Below are 11,192 nucleotides of genomic sequence, written 5' to 3'. Positions count from 1 at the left end.
TGATTTATTAAGATAAATATACACCTCGATAATATGGAAAAGATCATTTCACTCATCGGATGGAGAGGAAACAAACACTTCTTTATCTGGATACAATTACGCAAAGTTTAGTCCAGATATAGATTGATTTATCAACACAAGACATGAAATAAATTTATTTGCTCACTATAGAACAGCCCAACACATTGTTCCTCTGCGAAAAAGTTTTGACCTAAAATGTAAAAGCAGTATAAAGGCGCTCACATGTTTATTCACCACCAATTACTCGTTATCCAGTGGCTCTACGTAAAGCCAAAAAATTCTCCTATCTCTACAGTTCATTTAGATCAAGGTCCAAACAAGCAAATCGTCTTGAAATACAAGTGAATCATCACCCATTCTTAATCTTCGAAGGCCAAGACACCCGATACGATTCGTTCAGACCAACATCTAAACAAACAAAATCATTGTGGAATGCATATGGATCATCAGCCATTCTAATTCTTTGACAACTGATCACCAGATTTGTGCCTTCCTAATTTGATTAACAGCTTGAAATTGAATTCTTGAAAACAAACCACCAGTTGCAGATTATGCAAAAAAGTGTTCAGTGCCAAATACTTCAATTTCTATTGGTGTAATGGTAAAATTTGTACAAATCGAGACCAGCAAAAATGTTTAACTCTCGCTCTTAAATTTTAATGCTAGTAATCTCTTGATAAGATTAGAGTTTCAGATGCTTAGGCGCTACTGGCCTTATATATCGTGTGAACATATGCCATTTTTCCTCAACAAGAAGGATACAGAATCTTGATAGCAAGTACAGAATTGTCCTTTTCATATTCTAGGATGGTAAAATGAAAAAGTTCTATCGATGCACAGGAATGCATGAGAGATCTGCAAAAGGAGCTCTTCTCTTGAATCCGTCAAGCCTATATCAATGTAAAGTGAACATTATTAGCAACCACTAGAAATAAAGATAAAAGACATCTCTCATCTCTGCAAATTCAGATTGCATCCTAAATCGACACCTCTTTCCATTTTATCGACAGATATGAACATATTTTATTAGAAGGGGAAAAGACATCATTGCAATACTTGAGTAAGAATTAAATGCTACAAGGCAGACTTGAATAAGATGGCTGTCGACTTTAGCAGCCATATGTCTAGAAAATTACCTTGCAGTACATACAACTCTCTTTGACCAACGTTTCTACCAATGATATAAGAAAAATTACTATGAAATTTGAGACCTAAATTTTCAATTTTTAAACTAGCAATCTCATCTTAATTGCAGAAAAACATTGAATTGTTAATCTGCAAATTCCTTGAACAGCCTCAGCACAATTTGGTGATATTAGAAGTCCCCCGAAAAGAATACTAAAATCATCTTCACAAGCTCACATGTCCTCAAAAATGTAAAGCACACACAAGAAACATTGAAACTTGATAAACCAAGCATGGTGCACAAGTCATAAGCTACTTCTCATTCTATTTCATCCTAATGTTCTGTCTATAGGAGAGGAAGCATAGGTGATAGGTCAGCTAAATAAGCTTAAATATTTCACTATTATAAAGCAGGGTATGAAGGCACCTCTCCTGGTGCAGGTGCTAATTCATTTTTGCTAAACCTATCTTCATCATAGAAGCTTGCATGAACCACCCGTCCACCAAAAAATCGTCCATCAAGATCAATGAGAGCTTTAGTTGTTTGCTCAGAACGTTCAAATTGCACAAATATTCTAACAGCTTCATCAGTTGGGAAATCAGGTTCAGTGATTTCAAAGATTAGAACACGTGTAACTGTTCCATACTTAGCACACTCTGAGGCAACTTCGTCTTCCAGTTCATCATCCACCTCTCCTGGCCCAACCTACATCAAAAATTCATGGCATCACTATCACATTCTGTGTAAAACGTAAGATTTTATGGCATCAAATTATGCAAGCATTCAACCCCTAAAAAAACATCAAATTTTCCAGAAAAATATTCAAAAGTCAGTTTCAAGATTTTGGCACATGACTAGTATGACTCACATTGTAAAAATTGCATTGCAAATTAGAAGTGTTTTTATGCATAGCTACAGATCCAGTATGCATAACCCAGCAGAGAATGCCTCAGAAATAACATACAATAAAAGTAGTAGTAAATGATCTAAATGTAAAGAAGATTATACATATTTGTGATAAGCTGTGCTTGTACGTTATTGTTAGAATCTAGAATCTTACAATGGGTCAATTATTATATTGTAGGTCCCTGAGGCCCTGAGGGAAGTCAAATTATCATGTGTAGTCATGGCAAAACTATATGCATGCACTGGTGGCTTCTATTTCTGATTTAGTATGTGAAGAGAAAGTAGAATCAATTCCACTCCAAGCACAAATCAACAAGGTTACACCCTTTAACAAAACAAAATCAATAAATCATCCATAATGTATTTATGTCACATTATGCATAATATCATCATCATCTGCTTCTTATGGCAGTTACAAGAAGCATACAACCTAAAGTCATCAATCTTCTGGGCATTTGAGGCTTTTCTTTCAAATGATGAATATTAGATTTGTGTCAGCTTTATGGATTTCATTGTGCACATCTCGTGCTTTTGCTTTGAATGGTAGGTATCCGAGACATTATTATTTACAGAGCATTATGAGTTTTCCTGTACTCTTGTACACATTATGGGTTTTGTAATTAATAGCAGGGAATTAGACATGGTTTTATAAGAAATAGAAAATAGATAACAAGAAGTTCAATTCAAAATCTCATCAGCTGTAATGTCCCCTGTTTATTCATAATTAATCCTATTTCAATATGACTTAGATTAGTTAATGTTGATGTATGTAGCTAGGTCGGAGCCCTTCTAGGGCCGACCTAGCTCGCCTAGCGTGCATGTGGCCCTGACAGCCTTAGAAGACATTAATAGTCAGGCCCTAATTGGGCATCATATGTAACTTGTGGCATATGTAACTTGTGTTTAAGTTAAATGTAACTTGCAACTAAGGGAGACTCATATGTAACTTGTAATATATAGGTCTAACCCTAGCCTTGGCGAACAAAAGTATATGGCCGACTTGAGGTCCATTAGGAGGTATTGATTCATATATATGCAAGGTCATGAATTGAATAACATGAAGGACATGTAGTGTGCTCGGGGGTGACGATAAGAACTTATTGTCTATGGTTGGGAAGGCAACAGATCTGATGTTTGCCTGCGGTTAACGAGCACTACCATAAAATCAACATGGTATCATAGCGGGTTCCTTCTAGAGAGCCCAACCACTTGAAGGTATATCTTGTGCTTTCGTGAGGGATCTGAAAACGAAGTTTCATAGTTTGGATTATGTGTATGTAAGGCACGCTTTTTGTGGTTACTGGGGCGATGTGCACTGTTAGTTTTAATTAGGGTGAAGTGAAGAGCGAATTCCAATTGCCTAAGGCAACATTGGAATCCGCCCTTAAGGGCTGGGCCCTTTCCCTTAAAAAGGTAACGTGCACCCTTTAGGGCTGGGCCCTTCTCACACGCCACTCCTCAATAGGGCCGACCCCATAACCCACACATCATGATATGCCTCTCTCCAAATGAAACGTGTGAAAGGGAAAAAGGAATTAATAAATAAAATGTTTATTGCAAGCCGACCTGAATGCTTACCGCCAAGGGAAAGATATATATATGAATCAAATCATTCATTTATATGATACACATAACAGCAAATTCTATCTGCAATTAAGAGGTGCGAAATACATCAATTCAAAGGTGAATATCTTCAAAAGTGCGAACTCCATTAGCTTCCTTCGTTGTTATCTCTGCTGTTAGGGGAGTGCTCTCTATCATGCGATCTGACAGTTGAAGGACCTGCTGTTCTGAAGTTGGTCACGGTCATCAGCTGAAGATACAAATTTCATCCATCTGCTATTCAAAGTCAAATCCTAGTTGCTGGTTGGTACAATAAAAGGCAGATCCGAAACTGGTTAAGAGGCGGATCTGAGACTACTGAAAATTGAAGATGCCATTAGCCCTAAGGGTGAACTGAGATAAGTATTGTAATCAGAATATTATTCATAATCCATAATCAGATCTGAGGATCTTTTCTGGCTGGGTTTTTCCTCCTAGGAGGTTTTCCCAAGGTAATAAGTGTCTTATTCAACTTTGGTTACTTTCCTGTTTGTTCCTAAATCTGAAACTTACTAAGTCTAACAGCAAACTATCTGAATTAAAGGTTAATTCTGTTTTCTAAGTTTTCTTTATTAATATGAAAGTATAAAATCAACTGTACAAAATTGTTGTCTGAAATTTTGAACCCAAGGCTTTCGCCAAGGTTGGAAACTACCATAGAAGATCTGGCTGTTGATAAGATTGTTAACAATGGTGTGGGCCTCGTTCCACCAAAGCGTGCTGCGGAACTTTATGATGCATTGCACTCGTATTTGTCCCGAGCAGGGATTGATGGCGTGAAGGTCGACGTTATTCATATTTTGGAGTTGCTGAGCGAGGGCCTTGGCGGGCGAGTGGAACTGGCTAAGGCTTAATTTAATGGGCTAAGCCAGTCTGTGAGAGAGTACTTCAAGGGAAATGGAGTGATTGCCAGTATGGAGCACTGCAACAACTTTGTGCATTTGGGCACTAAGCAGATCACCCTCAGCTGTGTTGGATGAATCAGAGATTGCATTCAAGGAAGGATGATTGCTTGCACTTCTTTGCAGAGGAAGAATCAGCATTCAAGGGAAGTCTGACATATCGTCAAAAGTAACCTTGGACGAAGAGGTCAAAAGGTTGATTTCAGCTTCAGAGGGAGCTTGAGGAAGCCTAACATTTCAGCTTCAGAGGGAGCTTGACATTTCAGTTTCAGAGAGAGCCTGACATTTCAGCTTCAGAGGGAGCCATGCCATCATGAAAATTTTGTTAATGAGTTCTTCTCTGTGAGGGAGAAGTTCAAGGTGCAATCCCTTGTTAATGAGTTCTTCTCTATGAAGGAGAAGTCCGAGGTGCAATCCCTTGTTAATGCATTCTTCTCTGCGAGAGAAGTTTGAGGTAAAAGCCCTCGTTCCACCCTCTGCGTGTAGGTATGATGGATCCACCCTCTGCAAGTAGGCATGGTGGAGATGCATTCTTCTTTGGGAGAAGTCTGAGGTTAGAGCTCTCATTCCACCCTCTACAAGTAGGCATGGTGGAGCCACGCTCTGCGACTAGGCATGGTGGCATGGTGGTAATGCACCCTTCTCTGGGAGAAGGTTGAGGTGAAAGCCCTCTTCCACCCTGAAAGCCCTCTTCCACCCTCTGCGAGTAGGCATGGTGAGCCCACCTCTACGAGTAGGAATGGTGGGTATCATGGAAGAAATTGCATGATGTGCTTGTTCACCCTCTAGAAGCAACTATGGTGAACATTATCCATGGTGGTTGTATTCACTTACATTTTTCATGGGAGCAACCATGTATCTCGGATTTGAGAAGGTCTCCTCCCTAGCTAAGAGGGAGTGTTGATGTATGTAGCTAGGTCGGAGCCCTTCTAGGGCCGACCTAGCTCGCCTAGTGTGCATGTAGCCCTGTTGGCCTTAGAAGACATTAATAGTCAGGCCCTAATTGGGCATCATATGTAACTTGTGGCATATGTAACTTGTAATTAAGTTAAATGTAACTTGCAACTACGGGAGACTCATATGTAACTTGTAATATATAGGTCTAACCCTATCCTTGGCACCAAAAGTATATGGCCAACTTGAGGTCCATTAGGAGGTATTGATTCATATATATGCAAGGTCATGAATTGAATAACATGAAGGACAAGTAGTGTGCTCGGGGGTGATGATAAGAGCTTATCGTCTATGGTTGGGAAGGCAACAGATCTGATGTTTGCCTGCAGTTAACAAGCACTACCATAAAATCAACAATTAAAATACGAAATTGGCTCAGCAAAAATAATCAAATGTGTGTCATTCCATATTCTATTGATTTGATTGTTTGATAAGTAAATTGTTCATTAATTAATTTAAGATGATTAACTTCAAAAATTATAACTTTTAACCCTTTCATTACTCCAGTCTAAGAGAAAGAGAAAGATTATGTTGCCAAGCGCTTTGATACCAATTTCAATAGAATTCCCTCAAATTTTACAGATCCAAGCCCTTACCCTATTTTGGACCCTGTCCTCAAGGTTCTCGGGTCACTGATCCCCACCCTCTCTTGGGAAACAACCTATTGACTGGATTTAGACTGCCTCTTTTGGAAACAAGTCCATCACCTCTCCTTAGTTACCAGTAGTAATGGCAAGAATATTTTGAAGTAATTCCACTATTACACTGATTTTACAATCTAATATTGTTATTTGTCTGATTCAAGCATTATATATATATATATATATATTGACTGGATTTAGACTGCCCCTCTTGGAAACAAGTCCATCACCTCCCCTTAGTTACCGGTAGTAATGGCAAGAATATTTTAAATTAATTCCACTATTACACTGATTTTACAATCTAATATTATTATTTATCTGATTCGAGCATTATATATATGTATATATATGAATCAAATAATATTACCTATTATATAAATTATTAACACTACCATTACCTAAACACTAATTATTAGTCTATGTAATGCTGTAAAGGCAGACAGATCTGGCATGCATCAGATCTGGTCTGCCACTATATATGATATTAAATATGACTGTCATACGTATTGCAGTCTATAAATATTATTATTAATATTCATATATTAGTATTACTATTAAATTCTGCAAAAAACATTATCAGGTTTCATATATTAAGCATACTTAATAAGCACATCCCCATGCATACCACCCAAACAAGGATGTTACTGCCTGTAACTTAATAACAATTCTGATCTGATCTGATCGCTGGCTACCAGATAATATATATTCCCTCTTTTTCATTTTATACCCCCTTGAGAAGAAATGCAATCCACCCTTAAATAAGCCACGATAGGATGTGTGGTGGGGAGGTGTCTTTTCTTATAACCCTTGCTAATAATTATCATGATTAACATTTTCTTATGATCTTATCAATCATTGGTTATTTGTTAATGCAGTTCGTGTCTTCTCCTTAGGACAGCGATTTATTTTGCATTTGATGGAAATGATTAATCACCCGATTAGACAGCTTCTCCTTAAATCAATATTCCTTGGATACTAGAGGAACGGACATGCTTATATTATCGATACTTAAGTGTTTGTTGATGGCTCTTTTTGAGATGTTAATTAATTAATATAATCTAATATTACTTAATCAAAATAGGATAATAGTACTACTAATATGTGATATGAATATGTAATATTTAATATGTTTGGATCTCAAGAGTTCTAATATCAGCGTGGCTTCACCATTGAAATCTTACGTGGAGAGAAGATCACCCAATTACCAACGTGGATATCCACCTAGTATCTTAACACTAGCTAATCTGTGATTATTTATGGGTTTGTAATGCACACAGACTTAATTGTGATCTCCTACTTGTATGTCACGTTCATGTGTCATGCTCTTAATTGATGTTCTTAGGATAAGCTCCTTTTGTATTAATATCGCTGCCTTATGATACCGCTCTTGCTGAATATCACTGTCTGTTGCTGAGGGGACAATCTCTGACATCACCAGTCCACTTAGCATTTGATTTAATAATTTACTTTATTTATTGATCAGGATGGATGCTATTTCTATTATATATTGTTTTTATTGAATATTTGTTTTCTGAATTTATTTATTATTATATTTGTTTCTAATTACATTGTTATGATAATGAATGTTTACTTATTACATTTTATTTTATTGGATTCATAATCGGGGGCATGACATCAGCCAAAACTGAAACCAACATTCAGAAAATAATCGTGATAACCTACAAAAATTCCTTGTCTGTCCACATCAATTGCATGGGCATTACCAAGATTGCTGCACTCTTTTAAACATTACGAGGTTTTGTCATTAATACTGAGGAATGAGAGGTAGTTTTAAAGACCACTCAGAATAGATTAATCAACTTCAATTTAAATCTCACCACCCAAAAGTTGAACCCCATATTCTGAGCACAATCCCATCAACCTATAAAAAGCCCTTGAAGGACATCTTCATAATAAATTTAAAAAGTGAATTCCTTTAGCATTTATTTCTCAGAAATACAAACAATGAATAATCATTTTGTGTGCATCCTAGGGTTAAGTTGAGGGCTTAGAATTATCCAATTTGGAGTAATAAATTCAATCCAACTGAAAGCATAATATGATAGACTGCACTTCAAAATCATGAGAAATGAAATCTTTTGAATCATTTACTCATGAGTCACGCTGTATTAGAGTTACTTGAGCACCAATACTGCATACAGTTAACTTCCAAACTTTGATATCTAATAATGTTGAACTGCAGAAGCTCTATAGGCACAAACTAGGAAAACAAAAGTGTATATGCCGTGATCCTAAGAAAAATAATCAAGGTTGGAATTGTCATACTACTAACCCTAATTAGAACTCTTCTACAAACTTTGAGACAATTGCATGAGAAAAAATCTACATGTTGATTGTTTCGTCCAAACTAGTTTTGTGTCCAAGGTATTGCCTGCTTGCTTGATTCAATGGGAAAACGTAAATACATTCGAGAAAACCCTCAAAACCCAATTTCAGGTTGACACAACAAATCCTTCCCCTTTTCCCCGTGGAGCCACAGAAAGAACATCCAGTTTATAAAAAATGTACATACCATGTTTCTGAGAAGCAAAACCCTTGTAGGTGGAGCGGTAATATTGACACTCTTGATCTTCTTCTCTGGCCTGTTGGATTCACTAGCATTGACAATAACCCCAGCTCTCTTGTCTGTCTTCCTCGCCATCAATGGTGTGGTAATCCCCTGTTCCTGTTTCCCTAATCCCTGCCCCTCCTTCCATCCCATCCTAGCCATCATCCTCTGTGCAGCAGTCATCTGCCCACCAGCACCAACACCCAGCCCACCGGTTGCCGACTTCCCAATACTAAATCCTCCATCCCCACCACCAGGCGGAGGGGAAGGAGACCTGGGAGGAGGAGCACTGCCACTCATTGCTGCCCGCCGCTTCCAGGCTTCCTCGCCACTGATGTTGAGAGCGGCATCCTTCTCTGCTGCAGCGAAAGAGGCAGCAGCAGTGGCAGTAGAATTGGAAGAGGCAATGGCATTGGCCTCCTCCAATTCCCGCAACGCGGCCAATTCGCGCTCCCTTTCCTCTTCCTCTTGTCGTCGCCGCTCTAATTCCCTTCTCATCTCCGCCTCCACAGCCCTTCTCCTCCGCTCCCTCCTATACTCCTCATAATCATTCGGCCTTGCAGGGTCATACTCCTCCATAACACTAGAGGTCACCCCCACCAAAGCAGGCTGAAAGGGTGCTTCCTTCACATCGACCCCCACAGGCTCAGCGTATGTAACCCTCGGCGGAAAAGACGGGGCAGCCGCGGCACCCTTGGATTTAGCCCCCGAGACCGTTGGCTGCTGATTTCTAAGTATCGACTGAGGGGAAGCAAAGAGCGCCGGGGGCTTGCGCAGAGTGGGCGGCGCCATTTTTGCACTGCTCGACCACAGTACACTGGCAGCGGTGGCGGCCGCATTGGCATTGGCTGCATCTTCGTCTATGGAGACCGAAGAAGGCGGGGGTAAATCCCCATACAGTCCACCCAGCATTTTGATGCTTTAAGCGCTTTCCGCAGTTTCTGTGTACAAACCCTCTCTTAACACAAATTTATGCACTTTTTTTAAATTTATCAAAAACCCTCTCTCAACACAAATTTATGCACTTTTTTTCAAATTTATCAAAAACCCTTTCCACCAAAGCCTCCGATCAATTGAATGAATTGTTAGCTGCTTGAAATCGGGGCTATGAATTTATTGTTAATGTACCTTTTGTTTCGGCTTTGAAATGCACTGAGTGCCCTTCCTGCCCCACCATGGCGGAGAGACACGAGGTATTTGCTCTGGTATAACATATTACTTTTATCTGATCATTCTTAATATTTGTCCACTCAATCCATCAGCACTGGCAGGTGAGTGTAATTATTTCATTCAGCCGTTCAGCGCGCAGATCATTGGCCACTTTGACGCGAAAAAATTTCAGGGATTCGATCAGCGACGTTTGCCCTGCTACAGAGCATCTTAAACAATATTTTTGGTGAGGACAAACATCAACAACTTCTAGAGATTTAAAAGAGAAACTACCAAGTCATGTTATTGTAGTGTAGTGGTAGGTTGTCTTATCTTAGTATATATAATTAAGGAGTTCGATCAAAGTTTTCAAGTAAAAGATTAAAACATTTAGTAGAGTTTGGTTGGGCTGATAAAATTTAGGGTAATTATTCAATTGTTTTCTGATTAGATTGTGTGTTAATTTTTTGCATCAACGTTTCGGTTCACATTCTGTAATCCATCATCAAGATGAAAGAGAGCATGCAAAAATGAAAACATGTCCAAGAAGTAATTTCTTGCATCAACGTTTCGAATCACACTCCATGATCCTTCATCAGGATGAAAGAGAGCATGTAGAAATGAATTGGATGAAAGAGAGCATGCAAAAATGAATTGGACATCTTTTCATTTTTGCATGCTCTCTTTCATCATGATGATGGATCACGGAGTGTGATCCGAAATGTTGATGCAAAAAATTAACACACAATCTAATCGGGAAACAATTGAATAATATCATAGATTGTGGAAACTTGATGTCTATTATTTAGTGCAATATTAAATTTGTATGGTGAATAATGTATACCATGTGTTTTTTTCTCATTTTGAATTATATTTTATTGGCTTGTTTGCAATCTAATGATTAATGTATAAGTTATATAAATTGAATTTAACTCCATCTTATCTTCAATATCTTAAGAGTCTTGAACACACAACATAAAAAGGGATCATGATCATAGCTATTTAAATATTTTTCAAATATTTTAGAGATACACAAAGGAGTTCAATAATTGATGTTGTGAGTTGTAAAAATGTAAATATGTGCCGTATAATTAGGAATTATATATATGTACATACTTACATATGTGTGTGTCACAATACATACACACTCGTGTGTGTGTGTGTATACATGTATGTATGTTAGGGTGGAATTTTTGAATAATTCAAAGTCAAATAGTGTGTATAGACAAGGTGATTGCATTTTATTATGGGGTGTGTTTGGAAGTAATTTTAATACTATTCATTCATATAAGGAGTTTACCTTAGATTGTTTAAATGCAAAA

At 38.1% G+C, this 11,192-nt stretch overlaps 1 protein-coding gene across 4 annotated transcripts; it reads right to left on the bottom strand.

Moving 5' to 3' along the window:
- Window positions 1-585: 585 nt before the first annotated feature.
- On the bottom strand, window positions 586-10,178 carry LOC131048129 (DNA-damage-repair/toleration protein DRT111, chloroplastic). Of its 4 annotated transcripts, XM_057981989.2 has the most exons (4): window positions 9,850-10,178; window positions 8,686-9,662; window positions 1,574-1,852; window positions 586-911 (listed from the first exon to the last, which is right to left on the bottom strand). In XM_057981989.2, exons 2-4 carry the CDS (start codon window positions 9,631-9,633, stop codon window positions 906-908), a joined length of 1,233 nt encoding a protein of 410 aa, XP_057837972.2. In that variant the 5' UTR covers window positions 9,634-9,662; window positions 9,850-10,178; the 3' UTR covers window positions 586-905. The 4 variants fall into 4 exon arrangements, with proteins under 4 accessions (XP_057837972.2, XP_057837971.2, XP_057837970.2 ...); XM_057981988.2 differs by having other exon boundaries at window positions 8,686-10,177; XM_057981987.2 differs by lacking the exon at window positions 586-911 and having other exon boundaries at window positions 1,109-1,852.
- Window positions 10,179-11,192: the final 1,014 nt, after the last annotated feature.

Source organism: Cryptomeria japonica, chromosome 1, assembly GCF_030272615.1.
Source record: "Cryptomeria japonica chromosome 1, Sugi_1.0, whole genome shotgun sequence".
NCBI classification, from domain to species: Eukaryota; Viridiplantae; Streptophyta; class Pinopsida; order Cupressales; family Cupressaceae; genus Cryptomeria; species Cryptomeria japonica.
This window is presented reverse-complemented; position numbering and strand designations above follow the sequence as displayed.

Excerpts from the sequence above, each read along its gene's own strand:
- LOC131048129 (XM_057981986.2), bottom strand. The coding sequence starts at position 9,633 with ATGCTGGGTGGACTGTATGGGGATTTACCCCCGCCTTCTTCGGTCTCC. Across the intron at positions 1,853-8,685 it reads TTTTGCTTCTCAGAAACATG|GTTGGGCCAGGAGAGGTGGA; the intron begins GTATGTACATTT and ends TTTTTGATGTAG.